General features: G+C 40.5%; 1 protein-coding gene across 2 annotated transcripts in view; it reads left to right on the top strand.

Annotated features, from left to right (window-relative positions):
- Nucleotides 1-24,695, top strand: part of me1 (malic enzyme 1, NADP(+)-dependent, cytosolic) — a 420,143-nt gene that overhangs the window by 309,809 nt on the left and 85,639 nt on the right. For both annotated transcript variants that reach the window (XM_072554540.1, XM_072554546.1), the window contains exons 8-9: nucleotides 19,168-19,265; nucleotides 20,762-20,875. In XM_072554540.1, coding sequence (XP_072410641.1) covers nucleotides 19,168-19,265; nucleotides 20,762-20,875 — 212 coding nt within the window. The remainder of the gene's footprint in view (nucleotides 1-19,167; nucleotides 19,266-20,761; nucleotides 20,876-24,695) is intronic.

Genomic DNA, 24,695 nt, shown 5'->3' with positions numbered 1-24,695 from the left:
CAAGGCTGCAATGAGGTCAGGTGCTGATTGGTCCTGATAGAACCGAAACTGGGTGTCACTGAGCAGGTTATTGCTGAGCAGGTGCTGTTTGATACCACTGTTGAAAACACCTTGCATTACTTATGAACGAGAGTACACTGATAGGGCAGTAATTGGCTGGGCTGGAATTGCCCTTCCTTGTATGTACAGGACATATGTGGCAACTTCCCACATTTTTGGATAAATGCTAGTTTTGTCATTTGGTTAGGGGAGTGGTAAGTTCTGGAATACAAGTCTTTATTACTATTGAAAGTTATCAGTGCCTGTAGCCTTTCCTTTGCTGTATCCAGTGTCTCTGGCCATCACTTGATATCATGTTGGGTGTATCAAATTGGCTGAAGAATGGCATCTGTCCTGCTGGGGACGATCAGCGGATCATTCACTTGGCACTTCTGGCTGATGATTGATTGGAGCAGTTGCTTCAGTCTTATCTTTTGCATTCATTTGCTGGGCTTTTCTGTCATTGGGGAGGGGGATACTATTGCAGCTTCCTCCAGCGAGTTGTTTAATTGTTCGCCACCATTCACGATGGATGTGGCAGGACTTCAGAGCTTTGATCTGATCCACTGGAGTAAAATTCTACTGCTGTTGATGACCACAGCACGTCATGGATGCGCAGCATTAAGTTACTAGATCTGTTTGAAGTCTTCCCATTTAACATCTCAATTGTGTCACACAACATGTAGAGTATTCTCAATGTGAAGGCAGGACTGTCTCCACGAGGACCATACTGTCATGGACAGATGCATCTGTTGGATGATGTCAAATATGTTTTTCTGTCTTGGTTCCCTCACCACCTGCCACAGACCCAGTCTAGTAGCTATGTCCTTTAGGACCTGACCAGGTCAATCAGCAGTGCTGCTGCTGCATCAGGACAACAAGACCCCCACACCCTTGACACCCTCAGTGATTCCTCCAAGTATTATTCAACATTGAGGAGTACTGATTCATCAGTTGAGGGAGGATGGTATGTGGTAATTAGCAAAGACTTCATTATCCATGTTTAACATGAAGCCATTAGACTTAATGGTCCAGAGTCAATGTTGAGAATTCCCAGAGCAACTCCTTCCTGACTGTATGCTACCATGCTGCCACCTGTTCTGTCGGTGGGGCAGGACATATCCAGAGATGGTGATGGTGGTATGTGGGGTGTTGTCTGGAAGGTATAATTCTGTGAATAATGCTGTCAGACTGTTGCTTCACTAGTCTGTTGTCGGTTCCCAGTGTCCAAGACAAAATCAGGTGGTCTGTCAGTTTCATTACTTTGTTGAGGTTTCATGGCAGTTCATCCAAATGACTGGGTTGCTAGGTCATTTCACAGGACACTTTGCTGTGGTTCTGGAGTCACATGTAAGCCAGGCCAGGTCAGGAGGGCCAACTCCTTCCTGAAGGACATTAGTGAATCATTACTATATATTGATAAATGGCAATGGTGTGGGTGTGTCTGTGTGGGTGTATGCATGTATGTCCCATCATTTATCTATGTGCTAATAGGTTTTATTGAATGTTGTACATGCACTGAGCTGATGTTTCTTTTCAATGATAACAAATTGGTGGAAATGTGCTATTCATTCAATTACTGTTCACGATTGATAGCTGTGAGACAACAATGGATCAGAGTCAGAGAGAGGTACAGCATGGAAACGTCCTCTTCGGTCCAACTCATCCATGCCGACCAGAGATCCCAACCCGATCTAGTCTCACCTGCCAGCACCTGGCCTATATCCCTCTGAACCTTTCCCATTCATATTCCCATCCAAATGCCTTTTAACTGTTGCAATTGTATCAGCCTCCACCACTTCCTCTACCAGCTCATTCTGTACACAGGTACCACTCTCTGCATGAAAAAGTTGCCCTTGGGTCTCTTTTATATCTTTTCCCCTCTCACTCTAAACCTATGCCCTCTAGTTCTGGACTGCCCCACTACAGGGAAAAGACATTGTCTGTTTATCCTATCCATGCCCTTCATGATTTTATAAACCTCTATTAGGTCGCCCCTCAGCCTCCGACACTCCAGGAAAAGCAGCACCAGTCTGTTCAGCCTCTCCCTGTAGCTAAATCCTTCAACCCTAGCAACATCCTTGTAAATCTTTTCTGAACCCTTTCAAGTTTCGCAACATCTTTCCGATAGGAAGGAGACCAGAATTGCACACAATATTCCAACAGTGGCCTAACCCATGTCCTGTACAGCTGAAACATGACCTCCCAATTCCTGTAGTCAATACTCTGACCAATAAAGGAAAGCATACCAAATGCTGCCTTCACTGTCCTATCTACCTGCTACTCAACTTTCAAGGAGCTATGAACCTGCATTCCAAGGTGTCTTTGTTCAGCAACACTCCTCAGGACCTTACCATTAAGTGTACAAGTCCTGCTAAGATCTGCTTTCCCAAAATGCAGCACTTCACATTTATCTAAATTAAACTCCATCTGCTACTTCTCAGCCCATTGGCCCATCTGATCAAGATCCCGTTGTAATAATCTGAGGTAACCTCCTTCGCTGTCTACCGCACTTCCAATTTTGTTGTCATCTGCAAATGTACTAACTATACCTCTTATGCTCACATCCAAACCATTTATGTAAATGATGAAAAATAGTGGACCAAGAAATGATCCTTGTGGTCATAGGCCTCCAGTCTGAAAAACAACACTCCACCACCATCCTCTGTCTTCTACCTTTGAGCCAGTTCAGTATCCAAATGGCTAATTCTCCCTGAATTCCATGAGATCTAACCTTCCTAACCAGTTTTTCATGGGGAACCTTGTCGAATGCCTTACTGAAGTCCATATAGTTCATGTCCACCGTTCTGCCCTCATCAATCCTCTTTACTTCAAAAAACTCAATCAAGTTTGTGAGACATGATTTCTCACGCACAAAGCCATGTTGACTATTCTAATCAGTCCTTGCCTTTCCAAATACATGTACATCCTGTCCCTCAGGATTCCCTCCAACAACTTGCCCACCACCGATGTCAGGCTCACTGGTCTATAGTTCCCTGGCTTGTCCTTACCATCTATCTTAAACAGTGGCACCACATTAGCCAATTTCCAGTCTTCCGGCACCTCACCTGTGACACTTAATGATACAAATATCTCAGCAAGTGGCCCAGCAATCACTTCCCTAGCTTCCCACAGAGTTCTAGGGTACACCTGATCAGGTCCTGGATATTTATCCACCTTTATGCGTTTCAAGACATCCAACACTTCCTCCTCTGTAATATGGACAGTTTTTTCAAGATGTCACCATCTATTTTCCTATAGTCTATATCTTCCATATCCTTTTCCACAGTAGGTACTGATGCAAAATACTCGTTTAGTATCTCCCCCATCTCCTGTGGCTCCACACAAAGGCAGCCTTGCTGATCTTTGAGGGGCCCTATTCTCTCCCTAGTTACCCTTTTGTCCTTTAGTGTATTTATAAAAACCCTTTGGATTCTCCTTAATTCTATTTGCCAAAGCTATCTCATGTTCCCTTTTTTGCCCTCCTGATTTCCCTCTCAAGTATACTCCTACTGCCTTTATACTCTTCTAAGGATTCACTCGATCTATCCTGTCTATACCTGACATATGATTCCTTCTTTTTCTTGACCAAACCCTCTTTCTTTAGTCATCCAGCATTCCCTACACCTACCAGCCTTTCCTTTCACCCTAACAGGAATATACTTTCTCTGGATTCCCGTTATCTCATTTCTGAAGGCTTCCCATTTTCCAGCTGTCCCTTTACCTGCAAACATCTGCGTCCAATCAGCTTGTGAAAGTTCTTGCCTAATACCATCAAAATTGGCCTTTCTCCAAATTAGAACTTCAACTTTTAGATCTGGTCTATCCTTTTCCATCACTATTTTAAAACTAATAGTATTCATTGAGTGATACCTCAGTCACCTGCCCTGCCTTATTTCCCAAGTGTAGATCATGTTTTGCACCTTCTCTCGTAGATATATCCACATACTGAATCAGAAAATTATCATGTACGCACTTAACAAATTCCTCTTCATCTAAACCCTTAACACTATGGCAGTCCCAGTCTATGTTTGGAAAGTTAAAATCCTTTACCATAACCACCCTATTAATCTTACAGATAACTGAGATCTCCTTACAAATATGTTTCTCAATTTCCCTCTGACTATTAGGGGGTCTATAATATAATCCCAATAAGGTGATTATCCCTTTCTTATTTCTCAGTTCCACCCAAATAACTTCCCTGGATGTAATTCCAGGAATATCCTCCCTCAGTACAGCTGTAATGTTATCAAAAACGCCACTCCCCCTCCCCTCTCGCCTTCCTTTCTGTCCTTCCTTTAGCATTGTATCCTGGAACATTAAGCTGCCAGTCCTGTCCATCCTTGAGCCACATTTATGTAATTGCTATAATATACCAGTCCCTTGTTCCTAACCATGCCCTGAGTTCATCTGCCTTCCATGTTATGCCTTTTGCATTGAAATAAATGCAATTTAATTTATCAGTCCTACCTGGTTTTCTGCTTTGTCCCTGACTGTTTGACTTGCCTTTGTTCTCAACTGTACCAGTCTCAAATTGAAATCTTTCCTCACTATCTCCCTGGGTTCTTCCCCAACCTTACTAGTTTAAATCCTCCCGAGCAGCTCTAGCAAATCTCCATGCCAGTATATGAGTCCCCTTCCAATTTAGGTGCAATCCATTCTTCTTGTACACGTCACTTCTACCCCAAAACAGCTTCTAATGATCTAAAAATGTGAATCCTTCTCCTTGCACCAGCTCAGCCATGCATTGATCTGCTTTATCCTCCTATTCCTGCCCTCATTAACTCGTAGCACCAGGAGTAATCCAGATATTACTACTCTCGAGGACCTACTTTTTAAAAATTCTTGCTTAACTCTGTAATCACCCTTCAGAATCTCAACCTTTTCCCTTCCTATGTCGTTGGTTTCATTGTGTACAATGACCTCCTGCTGGCCCCTCTCCCCCTTGAGAACATTCTGCACCCGCTCTGAGACATCCTTGATCCTGGCACCATGGAAGCAACACACCATTCTGATTTTTCACTGCTGGCCACAGGAACGTCTGTCTGTACCTTGGACCAGAGAGTCCCCTTAGACAATCGATCGTTTGGAACCTGACATACATCTTGTACGTCGTGAGATTGTGTAATCTCAGGCTCCATTTCCTTAAATATGTATGGAAAGCTTGAATTCCTAAAATGTAATGTTAAGCCATAAAAATCAGAGACATGTGCTGTTGTTTCTTACTGTTGGACTAATTTGACTCTGAAATTTATGATAGATTTGTCTGGGAGCATTCTACCCATTTCTATAAATATTACTTTTGTCTGAATGGTAAACTGCAATACAGTTCCCTGACTGTTTCATAACTACCTTTTTGATCTAAGAAATAAAGCAGAAACCTACCTTTTATGGGATATCTTTGTATGTTGCCTACACGAAAGAATGGTTCCCAGCACCTTAAATGTTGTAAATGAATTTGAATGGAAGGAGGAGGATTGTAGGTTAACCCATTACTGAGGTGTTCTGAGTTGATCAACAAATATGATGGACACTTGACATAGATTCAGACAACCTCAGAGCAATATGCTATTTCTCATTTGTTTTTTGTCTTCCCACTCCCCACCCCCACCTTTCATTCGGAAAAATATTAACTTCATAATCAAATATACAGAACGGAAACAGACTATATTTGTTTGCCCTGACTTGTCCATGCCAGCATTTATGTTTCACAAAAGCGGTCTTCCTGTCTGTTAGCAATGCTGAGCTACTCCCACTCCTCATCTAGCTTTCTCTAGACATATCTATACTAGTGCTTGCAAACACTGCCTGTGGTAGTGACTTGTGCATTCTCATGATCCTCTGCATAAGGAAGTTTCATTTCCATTCTATTGGATTTTAGGGGTGACTACCTTGTATTGATGACCACTGGTTTTATTCTTTACAACTGGAAATACACTGTTTATTCAACTAGAGGTGTGACCTTGCAATTGAGGTATCATCCTTACACATCTTTATTTGACTGTCTCTGGAGTCTGTCTCATTGTTTTCATAATTTGGCGACCAAAACTGTCCAATGCTCCGAGTGGTCTAACCAAGCTTTGCTACGTAACATCAGCACTGCTGAACAATGTTGCTGAGCAAAGAGACCTTGGAGTGCAGGTTCATATCTCCTTGAAAGTGGAGTCACAGGTAGATAGGATAGTGAAGAAGGCGTTTGGTATGCTTTCCTTTATTGGTCAGAATATTGAGTACAGGAGTTGGGAGGTCATGCTGCAGCTGTACAGGACGTTGGTTGGGCCACTTTTGGAGCATTGCGTTCAATTCTGGTCTCCTTCCTATCGGAAGGATGTTGTGAAATTTGAAAGTGTTCAGAAAAGATTTACAAGGATGTTGCCAGGTTTGGAGGATTTGAGGTATAGGGAAAGATTGAGTAGGGTGGGGCTATTTTCCCTGGAGCATCGGAGGCTGAGGGCTGACCTTATAGAGGTTTACAAAATTGAGGGGTATGGATAGGATAAAGAGACAAAGTCTTTTCCCTGGGGGAGGGAAGTCCAGAACTAGAAGGCATAGGTTTAGAGGGGAAAGATATCAAAAAGAGACCTAAGGGACCACTTTATTCATGCAGCGGGTGGTACGTGTATGGAATGAGCTGCCAGATTAAGTGTTGGAGGCTGGTACAATTGCAGCATTTAAAAGGCATTTGGATGGATATGGGCCGGGTGCTGGCAGGTAGGACTAGATTGGATTGGAATATCTGGTCAGCATGGACGGGTTGGACCGAAGGGTCTGTTTCCATGCTGTACATCTGATTCTGTGACGATTAAACTGGGGCTCAGGAGAGGATAATGCAAGTGGTGGTAATCATTCTGGTATGGAAGCACAGTTTAGCTAACTTGTGACAGGTGATCATCATATTTCATTAGTGTTCAAGAGAAAATTTGGTATTTGTCACTCTGTAGCTGTAGTTTTAGCACTTTACTGAAGTGCTGACCTGATGAAAGGTATGATTTGTCTAAATAGCACCCAAAACAATACTTTTCTCTATCTTGGTACATGTGTCAATGATAAATGAAATCAAATTAAGTGCCAGCTTTTCAATGTGCAGGCATCGCTGAAGAACAGCATTGGTAACAAAGTAGAAACTCTGGATCATGTTATGATCCCAGCTGTTGCTATTACTGGGTAAGACAAATCCCAGACTGAAACCTGCCCCGGTACCAGTGTTTTATTTTCGCTCAATGAATGGTATGATTAGTAATGAGTGATGTGTTGGGATATCTGGTCAGCGTGGATAGGTTGGACCGAAGGGTCTGTTTCTATGCTGTACATCTGACTTTATAACACAATCATGATACTGAATTATAATTTTTTAAAAACTGTGCAAATGTGAACATATTATACTATCACATAGGATCTTGTGACAGCTGCATTCACTTCTTGGTGTAATACTCATTCATCAGAATGCAGTTGGAACTTGCGAGTGTTAGTCTGTCCTGATTTTTGGATTTTCCCATTATACAATGGCTGCCACAATACTGGTTGAGAATGTTTCATGTCGACTTGTGTTCAGAAATGCTTCCAAACCGTGTTCTGTCTATTATTTTTTCTGGTTGCACAAGCCTCTGAGGTTCTAACAAAGTGGCCTTTCACTGAAACGTAACCACGCGATGCTGCAGATTCTGTTTAAACAATAAAACAGATGTTTAATAACAAAAGAAATGAAAGTAACATCAACTCATAACTGAGATTCAAGGCTTTTTAAAAACAGTAAAAGAATTCTTATTAATCCCAAACAACCTTTTAAAAATAAATGGAAAAGGAAAACAAATGTGTTTTTTAGTACCCAAAGCGCACCTTACACAGTGTCCAAAAGCACCACTCCAAATTTACTTTCACCAGAGTCCCTGTCTCGAACACCTTAATGCTTTTAAGTGACTTTTGACTTGAATTCAACGATTGGAACTGCAGATATATTTTTCCTGGAGCTTTTCATGCATCTGAGCTTAAGCATACTCAACTTCAAGCTGACCTCTTCAGGGTTTTATCCCAACACTTCTGATTGGGGACTGAAACTAATTCTTTACTCTCAGGTAATCTAGTTTTGTTGCCCTTCCCTTTTTCAGAACGGCACCATCGTTGAAGTACGTCATAGAACTTCATTCTTCAAAATCCTCAAAAAGCTCTTTCTAAGCTATGGGTGTTTCCCTTGGTGGTTCATGAAGAAACAAAATCGCCCTCCCTTCTAAATGAAAGCTTGTTCATAAAACCATATCGATGGGAACACAAATCTATTGATTTGAAAGCTGGGCCTTGTTTCCTTACTTTTGTTGTTTCACTGTTCAAGAGGTAAAGTTGCCAGAGTCCCAGTGGACCAGAGGGCTGATCTCTTGGAGACAAATAATGGTTTAACCTGAGCCTTGGGTGAGGCAGAGAATGTGGGACCTTTGGTGTCACTCTGCATCGGGAAACCAGCCACCAACTGAGCTAACCAAACCCCATGACAAACCTGCTGAAGGGACAGCATATAGAGGAATGAGTTCAGTGGGGTGAAAGAAAGCTGATTACTGCAGGGAATGTTGAGAGACATTGGATATTATTAATCTATTTGGCTTTTCTCCTGCAAAAACGACCTTATCCATAAAGTAATTAGTAGATGGAATAAAGTTCGAACTGAAATTATTAAATTGTGATGCTTCCAAAGTTGACATTCTTGAGCACTGATTTTGTTGCAGCTCTATGGGAGGTGTACCCAATCACCATGGTTTTAAAAGAATATATTTTTAAATTGCTAGTGAGAATGAAGGATTTATTTTAGTTACATCAAAATAAGTTTGTGCCCTAAAGGCAGAGTGTAAATAACCAACATCACAGAGCATTGATAGCATGGTAAAACAAAACATTACATTAAGCCACGTGAGATGGTGAATATTGAAGAATTAGAGTTTAGTCCTGAGCAACTGAAGGCATGGTTACCAACAAGGAAGAGGTTAAAATCTGGGACAAGATGAGCCCTAATACTTGGCTTGTAGGGCAGGATAAGATTATAGAGATCGGGAGAGGCGAGGCCACATGGGAATAGTGCATATAACACAATATGTTGCAAAACCAGTAGCACCATTGCCCAAATCTGGCACACAACCCAGGGATAATGTCTTCTCAGCAGCAGTCCCAATTGAGGGTCCCAGTGAAAGTTGAACCCCCGACTTGGTGCAGCTGCTTTAAAAGCAAAGATGATAATTTAAAAAACTAGATACTGATTTGCCCATACACCAGCACAGGTAAAACAAGTGTATGGGTGGTAAAGGACCAGGGACATGTTAAAATGCTAGCAGTGAAGCTTGGAAGACTTCAAGTTCAAGAGAATGGAAGGGAACAGCCAGGAATGGATTGGGATAATCAGTCTGGAGGTAACAAAGACATGAATGAGGGTTTTAGAAGATGAATTGAGAGAGCACAAAGCCAGCCAAAATCACATTGCTCTGAGGGGGGTGGTCAGCAGAACTGAAATGTCAAATTTGATTTCTCTCCACAGATGCTGCCAGACCTGCTGACCTTTTCCAGCAGCGTCTGCTTTTGTACCACATTACATGGTCTTGGTGATGGCATGATCATGTGGAATGAAGCTTATGCCAGGGTCAAGTCTGATGCTAAGTTTGCAAACAGCCTCTTTTAATCTCAGCCACTTGCTGGGGGTAGGGTTGAATTTCAAACCATGACTAAAAACACTGGCTTCAGTCTCCCTATTATTTAATTGGAGAAAATTTCTGCCCTGATAAGGCCTCCACACATTTTGATTGAGCATCAGTGAAGGAACGAAGGAGGATATCATTAATGTACATGTGAAAATTAACACCATGTTTTAACAGGTGACAAAATGCACAAGAATTTTGGAGAGGATAGGAAACTAGTTTGTAAATATGATGGAGTTAAGAATTTTATTCGAGGATAATGATGATGAAAGATTTCAGATAGAGAGGGGTAACGTGTAGAGAGAGGTAATGAGTTGAATGATCGGCAATTTTTGAGGGAATTCAGTTGAAGGAACAGGAAGTGTCAAGATAAACTCTGAGTGAGCATGAAAGGAGAAAGGTTTAAGATGGTTCAGAGTAAAGAAAAACATCAGGGCATTCTAGTCTGATCCTAGAATAGTGAGCAGGTTGGCATTGTACAAAACTAGAAACAATTTGTACACATTACATTTGGGGATATTCCTTTGTCCAAATAATATTAACCAAATAGCTTAGTAAATCATATTGGTCCAGGGTGGCATGGCAGATCATGAATGATCATTTCATCAGTGTGTCATTATCTACCAAATTGTCCTCCGTAAAAGATCCTGAATGGAAATTGTTGTCTCGAAGATTTTGAAGAAACCAAATGTATGTGTTGTTGAGCCGTCTGCTTTACAGAAAGCCTCGACATCACGACTCCATTCTAAAATTGAAAATCTTCCCTGATGATTTTGAAACATCTGGAAAATACTGAGTTTTCATCAAATTATTTCATTTTGAGGAGGGGCACTCCTCAGGAGAATTACTTCCATTATCAGTCTTCGGCAAGAATTAAAACCTAGTTTCAGGTAGCAACTTGCATTCATCTCACAAGGAATAGGAAGTAACATATATGTGCTTTATTCAGTATTCATTGGTACTGCTTACAGAGCTGCTCTTTGGTAATCTTCAGTTATTACTGAGTCATGTACCCTGATAATTACTGGAAGAAATGCCATGAGCCAGTCACCGATTACAAATAATGTGAAACAGATGGTCCCACAATGAGAAGTGCGGGTGGTAGGTGCAGTGTAGAAGCAGCTAGTGTGAAGATTGCCAATTGTCCAAAAATAAAGAAAGGTTTTAAGGATGAGGCAAATTCTGGTAACCTGCTAAAAATGTCAGATTTGAAGTGATTGAAAATAACTTTTTTTCTATTTTAAGACATTAACATTTGAGAGAGTAGAATGCTTTACATTAGCACGAGTCCAAAAGCTGGATTTTCCTGCTGGCTCCCAGGCCCCAAATGGCCAGCAGGAACACAGTTACCAATAGCAAGGTCAAGTCCAGCAGTCTTCTAGAGATGATCTCCTAATTGTCTCTCTGAGCTAACTCTTGATGTTGCAGGTCCCTTTGGGCTAGATGTAGGTGCTGCTGAACTTGGATTAAGAGGGAATGTTAATTTTGCCTACGAAACGCTTGAATCAGGAAACTTGTAACTGACAAGAAATGAAAAGAGCGGGTCCCTTGGAGCATGTGGATATCTCTTAAGTACCCTCTAGGGTGGGCAATAAATGCTGGCCTACCCAGCAATGCCCTCATCCCATGGGTAAATTGAAAGAAAAGGTGCTTCTGAGATCTTGTCCAAATGCTCATTCTGAGACACTGGGGTGTCGTTATCTCATTACCGTACATCACAGCCATTCACTTATATGCTCTACATAAGATTCATTTTCAAAACGTGCTCTCTGATGTAGGACACCTTTTGTTATCTCTTGTACTGGAGAGTCCGAGTCCATTCAGTGAACCCTCAAAGTATTCTGTTTTTCCAGGGCTCCGCAATGCCAATTATGAATCAAGAACAATTAAATTAATAAGGATACAACCTAGACAGGATATTACTTCTCTTCTAATCATAACTTGTGTAATTATAGTACTTTGAAATTGTAAGGAAAATTCAAGTTCCAGCTGTGCTTATGTCATTTTCTATTACCTAAAATGGGCTTATTTTATTTGCGTCTGGGTTTATCTGTTTGAATTATTCACATTCAGTACTTAAAATCTATGGTATAAACTACTGAGGTCAAACTCAAAAACAAATTTCACACAATTTTACTGTTGTAAATAAGTTACTTTTGTTGACTTCTGATTTTTCAATCAAGCAGCATCTTACGTGAAACATGACCAGATATTCAAAAAAAACTCAAGACACTTAAGTACACTTTCTTTTAGATGTGTTTCCGGAATGTTAATGGAAGAAAAATTAGTATTTATTTTCCAATCTATTTCTTCCATAACTAGCAAAAGGGTCTGTTCTGTATTGAGCGTACAGTCTCAATGTGTTTAAGCTTAATAAAATTACTAAGCGATAGCCAAATAATAGCTCTTTGTGGACGAAGATGTCATAACATAGGCAAAGACTCTGTATGCAGGGTGTTGAACTTCACAAATCATTCAGATCAGAAGTGAAATTAGAAAATCTCCATGTTTTAACCTGCTGTAATAGCTGGTGGCATAATATGACCATGTAAGGATGCCAACTTTTGCTTCCCCAACAGCGAGTATTGTTCTTGGTGAATCAAGGATATGCTATTTATTAAAGTTAAAAATCAAAATTATAGTCCAGCAGGTTTATCAGGTAACCTGCCAAAGGAGCAGCGCTCTGAAAGCTAGTATCTCCAAATAAACCTGTTGGACTATAGCCTGGTGTTGTGATTTTTAACTTTTGTCCACACCAGTCCGACACCGACACCTCCAAATTATGGCTATTTAATAATGAGAGGGCTGTTATATAGTTGGTCATCTATTAGCTTTGAAAATGAAAAAAGGAAAGAAAGATGAATTTTTTCTATCAGGGTGGGAGCATGATGTGAATGTGGGTCAATCTTTGCAGGAAGGTAGCAGTTTTGACTTATCAGGATAAGGAGAGTTGAGAAAGTGGAAATTTAGGTAGGACAAATTGTGAAGGTTTTGGGTTATGAAATTGAAACCAAATGGATGATCAGTTCAGTTATGGAACATAGCCTTGCTGTGGTCTTGCTTAAAGTCTGACCAAAATACTAAAATGTGACCAACTTGAAGCATATCTGTCAGTGTTCAAACAACACTTCAGCCTGAGATCTCTGACTCAGGCCAGCTATTTATGTTTAGGCTTGGTCTTGAATCAGTGGCACAATCCCTGCAGAAACCAAAAAGCTCTTTGTAAAACCTTGAATTAAAGAGACAGTTTAAAACCTGGCAAAATTCTACCCCTCCTTTTTGCATTTGTAACTGTGTTTTGATAAATGTTGTGATTTCAGGTGTGGGATTGATTGGAAGCCTGGACAGCCCCTTTTATTAGATTTGTCTGCTGTGTTGAACCATATCCCTTCTGTTTACACTTGGAGCTCAGGGACATTTGGAATTTGCATGCTTCTAGCAGGTTGTTTTCTGCACAGGTCAAAATGACAAACTCTTAACACATCTTATTCATATTTGATTGAAACACAGGTTAATAAGCATTGTTGACTTTTTCTTTCAAGCATTGATTTGAAAACTTTTTTTTTACAGAAAACAAATTCCATCTTAAATCCTCATTCAAAATTTAATGCCTGCTGTGCTTAAAACAAAGGGTGGGATTTTCCACTCCCTTGAGTAGTCTAGGCATTGGCAAAAATAAGGAAAACAGCTCCTTATGTCAAGAAAGAAAGTTGCAATTATCTCCTTGAACTTAATGATTTATGTCAGAAACTCTCTAATGAGCACCAACTACCTTATTTTCATGCATTTTCACCTCCTCAATAATCCCACCAGCCTCCAATTCTCTCCTTCCCCAACAAACTAGATGGTGAGGTGCCAATGCCTGCCATTTAAAGTCAGTGATTTATCTGACGGTATCAGCATCTCACTACTTGTTTCTCTGGGATTTCATCTAACTCGATTATCACCACAACACCCTTGCATGTTCTATGGTTACTGTCACCTCTGACTCTTCATTCAAGCAGATCTACAACAATAAACCACCAGCCTCATCAGATCATGTCTGCTTTCACTTCAACTCTTGCACTATTTCACCCCTTTGGGGACACCGTGGACCTGCATGCTTTTGTCAGTTGCTTTGTAAGTGGGGATTATATGTGTCTCATGCATTTTATGGATCTTGGCTTCATTTTTTTTAGTTTTTGCTCATTTTTGAGCTTGCATGGAGGTAGGATCCTGGGGGGAAGGACGGTGATGATGCAGGATCACAGTGCTGGTTCATATGCAGGGTTATAATGTGGGCTGACACAGGCTACAGCAGACCAGCTGGTATTAAAATCACTTTGAAAACATGTTGCCGAAAAAGGGAAAATGCAGCCTAAAGTTGAACTAGTGATAAGTGAGACTGCAATGCCCAGCACAGCAGTGAGTGTATTTAGACTTGATTGTAATTGAATGGAATGGCAGTGCTGTATTTAAAGGATGCCTTGGCTTTTAATCCAATGTCCAATATCTCCTGCCCAACAGCTAATTACACTTTCCCAAAAAAAAAGCCAGCCAGCCACCAGCACCTGCCTCCTGTGAGGCCAGCTCCAGGTTTTCTGTTCATGTGCTGGCCATTTATGCTACACTGACCCCACTGTAATGAGCCCTCAGTCCTCACCATTCGGGCACACCAATTAAACCACACATCATTGTGTGTCTGAACATCTATCTCGATAACTCTGATTTTGGTCAGCTAAAGAAAAAATATCTGTTAAGTAAAAATAATGAGCATGGCAGTTGAGTTTAATGGTAATGATGGCTGGGCAGAGAGAAAAATACAAAGATTGCAGGGAGAAGGAATTAATTACTGTGTTTAACATTTCATAGGGGAAAAAAAAGAAAGCTTAAAACTTACAGGTCCTTTGAGAAATTAGGAGAATTGCAAAATAAAGAAGAAATCAGGAAATGATGCACATGTTAACCTAATTCTTTATATCAATTTGGACTAATTCCACGTGCAGTCAAACAGGCTTTGGAATTTTGAATGTGTCGAGGATGGTAAAACATATGTTCTACAGCAGTTCAGCGTTATGTGCCAACGTAGAAAACCAGCAGTAGCTGGCCTTTGAAAATGCTGACATCTAGAGCAGCCCTGGTGTGGGAAGAAATAATTACTTTGGCCTTCTAATTTAAGTAGACACAATATCTGTTCGTTTGTGTTGGAGGGGAAGCCAAGAATTAGCATGAAACCTGAAAGGAAAAAATCAAATATCGATGACCCAAGATTTCAAGATTTTATGCTCGGAAACTTTTAAAATCTTCCATTAATTTTGATGCATTCCAATCACTTTAAATGTTTTACCTGCAATTTGACTGAAATTTGAAGCAAAGTTTCAGTAATACAAACATTTGATAATTTCTGTAAAAGTTATATTAACATGGATGTCCATTCCTTCCTAAAATTGTACTTCGTAGCTAATTCCATCTACTTGCAGACAGAATTAATTGGGAAATTTTCTCTCCTTCAAGTACCTACTCATTTCATTGAAGAATTCTGTTTCTGTGACTGTCCTTCAGGCTGGCACAGCTCATTTCCCTACCGTACCACATTTTTCCGCCACCCCCCCCCTCCCAAAAAACACATTCCCGTCCCTCAGTTCAAATTCTGCTGCTTTTGCCTCTCCAGTGGACCTTCAATGCTCTTATTCATATCCTTGCATCTGCCACTCTCCTCATTCTCTCTCCTTAATGCTCCACTATGTTCTTCTGTCCTCCTTCCCCCTCATGTTTTATTATCATCCATTTTTCACCTTCCTTCATATAATGCTGCTCTTACTCAAGTCCAGCTGCTCTTTGAAGTCGTCCAACCACTAAATATTGAGTGGGAATTACTGTTCTTGCAAGATTTCTTTCCTGACAATACAGTTCTTAACACCAGTCCTGCTGCTTTTCAAATAGTTCCAGACACGACATACCATAGTTGGGAATTTCAGCTCCTGAGCAATTACCACTCCGGGCAGTCTTTCTGATCATTTTAAATAGTCAGCAGCACTTTTATACAAGTTAAGGCTGAGAGCAGAATGGCCCACATCAGTTGTTTTTGTCAGACGTGTTGATTTATGCACTGCGCTGCACAAATAGTCTACATTGACACAAAGGAGTCTGTTGGCATCAGTGTTCATAGCATAACTTTTTGCAAAATGATGCCATCAATGTGTTGCTAGAAGGCACAATTAGGAAGATTTGAACCAGGTGATGGGACTGGTATGAGTGGACTTGAAGTATTTAAATGTAGACTTTTGGCACCATCACTGAACGCAATGACCACAAATTAGCCTGCCTTATAGAAACTCTGTGCCATTGTTTAAACAGGCGGGCCCCGCTTGGAAGGCCCTCTGAAAGCTATTTTGTCACATTTCCTGAGGTTTGAAGTTGGAGCATTTTTGTTTGCAGTTATTAAAAATGTTTATATGTACGAGGGGGATTTCATTTGCATAGGGATTTCATGAGTTGATCGAAAACTAAACGACTACTCCAAGTCTTTTTGTGCATGAGCTTCATGGACTACTCATCTTATTTTGTTACATCTCCTGCATCCAGGACCTTGAGAGCACTTTGTCCAAAAAGGACATGTTGTCCTCCCACTCATTACTTTTATAAAGCAGCGTCAGTTGTTTGTGAATTCTGTCTTTCAGGATAAGTAAATTATTTTCGGATTTTGCTGGCAGAGCTGGATTCTGCTAGAATTCCTGGTCTGTTATCCCCATGTTTTCCATGTGGAAGGTAATTGGATGAATGAGGGATTGGACCTGGCTTTTAAAATATAGTGGGATCCATTACCATACTGTGGGCATGGATGTGTCTGCAGCCTTGGATTATATAGCATTGTAGACTGTGTGTCAGCAGGATATCTGGAACAGGTGTGATATACTTTGAGCTTAGTGAGCAGAGATAAAGTTCTGAACATGAGAAGTTTCTTTGAAAAGAAATGCTGAAGTATGTTAAGAGATGCTGTCAGTGTCCCAAAGGCATAGAGGCCATAAAAAGGAGGTTAACATTGTTTAAGGGAAAATAAGTCATGCCTTGTGAATTTATTGAAATTCTTTGAGGAGGTAGCCAGGTTTGTCAAGGAGGGCAAAGCAGGGGACTTATTTCCATTGGAATGCCAGAAGGTGTTTAAACATCCCACATGTGGACTTCTATAAAAGAAGAATGGAATTAGTGAAATAATGCTGAATAAGTTAGTTGTGCAACCAGCTCCACTTTTTTTAATTTAGAGTTGGGGGGAAAAAAAATCAAATTATCAAAATTCAAATTAAGTTTAAATGCAGTGGCACAAGAGACTATTCCGATTACATGATCATGAATTTGATATTGAAAATTATTCCTTCAGCTCAAAGCAGGAAGGAAGTCCTATGGTAATCAGCATTGTGACCCAAAGCAGCCTGCTATTTTAGATAAAGGGTTCACAAACTAGAGTCTGCATAGAATTTCAAGGGGCTTGCTAGTGATTACAAGTTAATGTAAAGCTGATCTGACCCCTAAAGGTTTCATTATTCAAGGTACAGAGTGCTTCCTTCTACTCCTAAGATACTGACACCAGTGCATTATCACTATAGTGCTGGACCCTCAGAGGACGTGAAGAATTGGAAACCTGCTGTTCGGCCTCAGACTCACGATCGTCTTGTTCTGCACAGTGCTTTGTAGAAACAGCATTTCATGAGGTGTGTGCCAGTCAGCTTGCTTAGAGGGAACAAGGGCAGAAGCAAGAACTGATATGGTCGTCATCCTCATTGGTCTCATATCGTTAATATACTCCGATTCAGTCACAGTCTACCCACTTTACAGAGGCATTCTGTGCCCACTCACCCTTTCCCAACCTTGTAGCAGTAGTCAGTGACTCGATTGAGCCAGAGGAACTTCAACAGGAGATTCGTGCCTGCTTGTTGAAGATACCTCACACACTGACAGAACTGCTGCTTAGCACCAACAAGTTTCACAACAAGCCTGACCAAGGTTTGAATTGGCAAGTTACGAATGATATAGAACAATTGAAGGACACATCACCATTTTTCTTTCTAAAAGATTAATTCAGATTCAGCAGAGCTTTTCCAGATAAATTCATGTCTTTAGTTGCATTTATTTCTGTTCATCTCACGCATGGCCTAGCATATTAAGTTTGCCACAGCAATAAAGTCTTCTCATTGGCAACAATGGAAGGTTTTCTGAATCTTTTTGTATATTAAAATCTATATTTTAAAAATCTTGCATTCTCGTGTATTTCCTGACTCCGAAATGTTGTTCCTGTTTCTGCTGTTTCTGACACATGGTAGCTTTTTCCCCATTAGAAATGTCTATAATAACGACATTGGCATGTGTAAGCCCAGCAACCTCTAGTTGCACAAGATGCCCGTTGGTGGTTGTCTCCTTGTTTCCTCAAAATTGACTTAAATTGCTTTGTGAAAATATTTCAACTGCCATTTTTTTCAATAGCTTTCTCATATCCAAACTAAGGCTTGAAATAAAATGAACCAAATGAAACGCTCACAATAATGTTACTATAATTAATGTCTTTTGTGTGTGCACGTCTTTGTAGATATTTCAACGTCTCAACCTATTTTGTGTGTCTGGAGTTAAATGTAATATTTTTGTCCAAAGCACTTACTCAGATCTTGCAAGCTTGCTCATTTTCAAAGTAGGAGTTGCACTGAGCATATGAAGTGGATTTGGTTTTCAATTGCATCCATGCTATTCACTGTATTGTAATGATGGAACATTTCCTTTGGCATTTAGAAACTCTTTCTTGGTTAGTTTTCAAAATTAATTCCAAACATTGAATGTAAATTTCAAGAATCTTGATTTAGTTAACTTTGCTCACTGAAATGAAAGCAAAATATCATGGATACTGAAATTCTGAAACAAACACTGAAAATGCTGGAAAACAGGTCTGGCAGCAAGTTTGCAGAGAGAAATAGTTAACCTTCAGATTCTGACATGACTTCTTCAGAACTTATGCTGAGTGTGTGTAGGAGTTTTGGAGGTAAATATTCTGCCTTTGTACGTTGCAGCTTGGCAATTGTGGTCCGTAAATTTCAGTAAGTGCAGCAAATTGAAAATGAGCTACAAATCAAATGGAAGCCTCCAATAATGATATGTCTTGATGATGGCGAATATAATGATTGGAAAGATTTTATGCAATTCCTAAGATCCAGAACAATTAAAATCTGTGGAAAATGTATTTATTTGAGCATACAGTTGTCATGCCATTGGTGCTATCTCTTCCTTGTTAATGTCGTGCTGCATGAGTTATGTTTCTAACTTTATAAAGAATTTGCACTTATGCACAGAAAAAAGTGTAACCATTTCCAATTCAATTCAAGTATTGGATAAAACACTGTACAGAAAAATAACTTTAATTAGCTTGTATAAATTTCAAATTCAGTCATTTAGGTATTTGCATGGTATTGTTGTTAATAAATGTATTTCTGTTTAGGGACGGCTGCAGTGGCAGTTGCTGGTTTATTGGCGGCTTTGCGCATCACTAAGAATAAATTGTCAGATCACACATACTTATTTCAAGGTGCTGGAGAGGTAAGTCAGTAAGTGACCATCGGTAAGATTGGTTAACTCTCATTTTATTTGGCATTTACTTCTTGACTCTGAAGATCTTTAAGAGGGGAGGTTGGTACAGATATGATGAGCTGGATGATTCTTGCAAATGAATTCAATATACTATTTATCGTAAACTTAGTTTTCGAAAGATTTTTAGAACTTTGGTAAACGTGAATGTATTCAGTACCATGTCTTGCTGTCTCTTTGTTACCTGCCTGACCTAGCCAACTGGCTTAAAAGACCATTTTTTATTTTAGCCTTTTGCTGAATGTTTAAAATTGAAATTATTACACGCTTTGCAGCAAATCCCAAGATTGTAACTTCAGTACCTTCAATGTAAAGACTCTTTTGAGAATTATCCAAATAATGGAATATGTAACAAAATTGCTGGAAAAGCTCAGCAAGTTTAGCAGCATCTGTGGAGAGAAATCAGTTAAAGTTTCAGGTCAAATAACCTTCCTAGAAATATATTGTTGATGCACGTCAGTGATTGTCACACCTGCCACACTTGGGTTAACAAAGTGTCTCCAACGTTGCTACAGTTATTAATCTTTAGCGTCCCAACTCCCAGATGTTGATGCAATGGATCCAAATCTATTGTGGTTCGATTGGAAATCCATTGATGTGCAGGTATACTTTAATATTTGGGTCGCAAAATACTAGGACATCAAAGCGCAAAGAAATTTGATGTCGCGTCAAATTGGACCTCCCAGATTGGCAGCTGCATCTGAACTAAAATAATTTACAATCATGAATTACTTTGGAGATAATATAGTCTGTTGAATCTCCATTGTATTGTGCAGCATTAATTGGGATGCAGTTTTATTCTCCGTATCCATACAAGTTTGAGAGTATAGTTACAGCGATGTCACAATCTTGAAGCAGAGGTCAGGTAGTTTTGACAGAGAATGAAGATCAGAGAGTGAATCCCTCGTTGCTCAAACCAGCAAGCTGTAGTTTTGGAATACAATTGTTGTTACTCATGTCATCAACTTAAAATGGTGCATTGTGTGCCAAGACATGACCAATTAAAAGAGGAGAAAATCTTTTAAGTGCGGCACGGTGGCTCCGCGGTTAGCACTGCTGCCTCACAGTACCAGGGTCCCAGAGCCTTGGGCGACTGTCTGTGTGGAGTTTACACATTCTCACTGAGTCTGTGTGCGTTCCTCTGGGTGCTTCGGTTTCCTCCCAAAGTCCAAAGATGTGCAGGCAAGGTGAATTGGCCATGCTTGGTGCCCATAGTGTTCGGTGCATGAGTCAGAGGGAAATGGGTCTGGGTGGGTTATTCTTCAGAGGACGGTGTGGACTGGTTGGGCCGAAGGGCCTGTTTCCACAGTGTAGGTAATCTAATCTAAATAATTTTAAAAAGAAACCACATTTTTAAATTGAAAATCCAAAAGGTTATATTGCTAATTTTTAACTGTTCAACATTTTTTTTTGCATCTAATTTTATTTTCCTCTGTTTCCTAACATAGGCTGCCATGGGAATAGCGGATCTCATAGTGATGGCAATGAAGAAGGAAGACATACCTGTACAGCAGGCTCTTTCTAAGATTTGGATGGTTGACTCTAAAGGCCTCATTGTTAAGGTAAAACAAAACATTTATGCGAACATTTAGGGATAGATTCACTGTCTTGATGGTGATAAAGTAAGTGCTGTGCCAGATTTTAATATAACAAGTATATAATTCTATCATACTCCAATACTAGATGTTAGTTTTAGGTTTGTTGCTCTTTTTTTTCTGCTTATCACTGAGATAGTGCCCCCTCCCACATGTTGTTATGGGATGTGTTGACTGTGGATTGAAATGTTTATTTTCTATTGTGAACATTCTGTCTATGCTACTTTTAATAAATGGGGTATAAGGAAGGGGTAGCAGCTCTCTCAAGCAGGTTGATAGCAATGCAAGTCAATTCTTAAGAGAAATTCTTGAGTGTCTCATCCTGTGTTAGTCCTCACCCAGCTTTCACCCGTGGCTTCAAGTAGGCCACACCCCAGGAAACCACTTTGGGCAGCGCAAAGCATGTGAGGGCAGCCATCCTGTCTTGTAACCTGGGTGACGTTGGGATTATCTCTAGCCTGATGTGCAAAGACAAATTCTGGTGGACTTGGTGAATAAGTCAAATTTAAGATCCATGGTCTTGAAGGCATGTCAGTACAACATTGAGGGGACAGAACTGGACGAGACAAAAAAATATCCTGGTGACCCACCTATTACTGACAGGTCAAGAATACTGACGGACAAAGTATAGAAAGCTGGGCAGAGAACTTTAATGCCATTCTAATTGGCTTTCATCCATTGGTGAAGAAGCAATCAAAAAGCTGTCACACTGTCATCAACTATTCTCTCCACAGATATCCACACTCTTAGAAACACAGAACACAATCAAACTCCTGTTAAGTGGAAAATCTCCAAGAGCTGATGCTTTCCTAGCTGATGTCCACATGGCAACTACTGCCTGGTCAAGAAGTTAATTGAACTCTTTCCTGCCTTTTCAGATGTAAAGGAGTATCCCATAAAATTACAGCATGTCAACCTCTGCCAAAATAAAGGAAATTGGTAATCACAAATTAATTTCACTCCCTGTCCATTGCCATCAAAACATTCATCAGATTTTTTTCAAAATGCTTAGTGCATTATCCCCACTGTGACCCACTGCTGGAGAGTTGGTGTGCTTTCAGAAAAGGTAGGCAACATGTAAATAGTGCCCACAGTTAGACAGCTTTAGGAAAAATCCTAAGAAAGGAACATAACCCTTTTACACCACAGTTCCTAACCTGGTGAAGACCTTTTTCAGTCAGTCATATGGGCCTTCACCTAGGCAATAGTGAAAATTGACTGCCTTGAGAAATTTATCATAGTTCAACAGTTCTGTGAAAGCATTCTGTCATGCATCTTGGATAATGTGGAGTCTTTTGTTCCATTCCTAGTCATTAATAGAGTTAAAAAGGCTATGAGTTAAGACTAAGCATTTTCATTATTGTCTCCACCAAGATGTTTGTTGATGTGTACCATTACAGTGATCGTGACGTGAACTACAACGTGGAGCAATGCCCCTTTTGAATGTGACTTTGTCTTATTTTTGCTCAAATCACAGAGAAGTACTCAAGTTCATTGTTGTTTATTCTCCTATTTTCACAACTTTTTTCTACTACTTAACACTGGTCAGCAATTAGCATTTCCCCATCTTCTGATATAATGTGTTGGAATCATAGAATCTCTATAGTGTGGAAAGAGGCCATTCAGCCCATCAAATCTGCATCTTCCAAAAAAGCATTTTACCCAGACTCAGCACCCCACCCTAATCCCATAACCTCACATTTCTCATTTTCCAATCCATCTAACCTCCACATGTTTGGATTGAGAGGAAACCAGAGCACCCTGTGACAATGCTGCACCGTTAACAAGGTTATGTTGTCCTTGTTTTTTTCCCCAGAGAAGTTGTAAAAGATGTACAGACTCCGAAAAGTCTAAAATTGAAGGGTTTTAGGGCCAGTTTGATTATGGCTAACAGATACTGCCTCAGGCAAAAGGCTTTTAAGTTTAAAAAAAATCATTTGGACAATGAAAGGGAAATAGCTAGTTCTACCAGCTCAGCTTCCCTCTGGTTTGCTTTGGTGTTTGGTGGTCTACCTATTTACTGAAGACAGTCAGGCAGTTTTGATGCTGCTGGACCCAAAGAAGCAGGCCTAGGCTGGTCCTCTTTATCGGACATCTCTCCTGTAAGACCCTGTGTTTGAGTTTTACCTTTTATGCCAAGGAGTGTTAATGGAGATTGTTGCAAGTATTTGGAACAGCATCATTAAGTTGGGATGGTCTTTTGGGTTTTTGGCTAACTTATGTTATTCTACATTTTGTTCTCTTGTTTGTGTTTCATTTGGCAATTTTGGAAATAAATTCTGTTCTGTTTAAAACTAAATGGTTTCACCAGTGGTATCTCTTCTGGAATATCAATGTTATACTTGCTTCAAGCAACTAGCAAAATTAGGGTCTGGGCTACTTAAAATGGTTTGAGGGGGTCTGGCCTGGCCCATAACAAACCAGAGGAAACCCTCAGACACAGGGAGAATCTTCAAACTGCACACATCGCCCAATGCTGGATTCGAAGCTCCCTGACACTGAAGCAGCAGCACTAGCCACTAAGCCACTGTGCCACTCTGATATAATACATTATATTTTAAAACTTTCACTTTAAGAATTGAGCTAATTCTTTGTAAATCACATTTAAATGGTGAAGCAGTTCTCTCCTTTTTCTATTGTTACACAATTTTTGCAGTTCAAGCTAAGTTTTCTCCCTTAAACCACACAGTTCCTCCAATAAATTGAGCTAAAGTGTGGTTTTGTGCTATTCTTTGATGCTGGAAGTGGAGTGGGAGAAGGTGTAACTTTTTGTGACCCATTCAGATTGAGAGGAAGAAGGCCATGCAATTTTAATGCTCCACTTTATCTGCATCATTGGAGCCTTGCCCAGGTCACTGCAGCACAGCATCTCTTCGTCTGAGCTTGGGGTCTCCACATGCAGCAACAGGACTGGCTGAGACCCAGGAGAACAGGGGAGGTAGGGGATTTCACTGCCCGAGGGCAGCCAGTTCAATTGCTGTGTCTCTGGGAGCTCTGGGAAATCGGGTCAATTGGCTCAGTTTGAAATTCGGGGGTTTCAGTGCAACATGTGAATTTGAGTGACGGATGGTGGGGGGAGCTACGGGTAGAATGAAAATTCAGTTTTGCTCGGACCTTGGGTGGGTCTCTCTCATGGTGTGAGGCAGCCTCTTGAGAGAAGAATATACTACCTGAGCCCAGCCCCTTGGCGGAATGTGGGCCCCAATGATTGGCCACTGTTTGCATCACCTTTTCCCATGCCCTGCTGGGAGAAGCTCGTGCAGGATTTCCATTCCTGGTGTAATGAAAGAATAATCTGTCTGCTCTCGTTTGAATTGAAATGCATCTCGGAAGCAGCAAGATAACACTAGGAAAGGAAATTCTGAGTGAAGTCTCAATTGCCTATGGTACTCTATAGTTATTACTGAGAACTTTCCAGGCACAAATTGATCATGGCCATCTCCTACATGCTCACTGAAGCCACATCAAACACTGCAGATGATGAACATTGCTGCTTCGTCCTTGGAGGACAAATGAGAATTATAATTGATGTATTGAATGGGTTTGACTAAGTCTTAAGACTAAGGGGGGGATCAAAGAGTGTGGGGAGAAAGTGGGAACAGATACAGAATTGGTTGATTGCCTACGATCAGATTGAATGGTGGACCAGGCACAAAGAGCTGAATGGTCTAATCCTCCTATTTTCTAGGTTTCCACATGTCTGTGGCAGACAGATGTCATCAGTCAGGGAAATATAAGTTACAACCCTCATGTTGGCTCTCACCAGCCCCAACAAGCTCAGTCTTGT

This window comes from Chiloscyllium punctatum, chromosome 3 (genome assembly GCF_047496795.1).
Source record: "Chiloscyllium punctatum isolate Juve2018m chromosome 3, sChiPun1.3, whole genome shotgun sequence".
Classification (NCBI taxonomy): Eukaryota; Metazoa; Chordata; class Chondrichthyes; order Orectolobiformes; family Hemiscylliidae; genus Chiloscyllium; species Chiloscyllium punctatum.
This window is presented reverse-complemented; position numbering and strand designations above follow the sequence as displayed.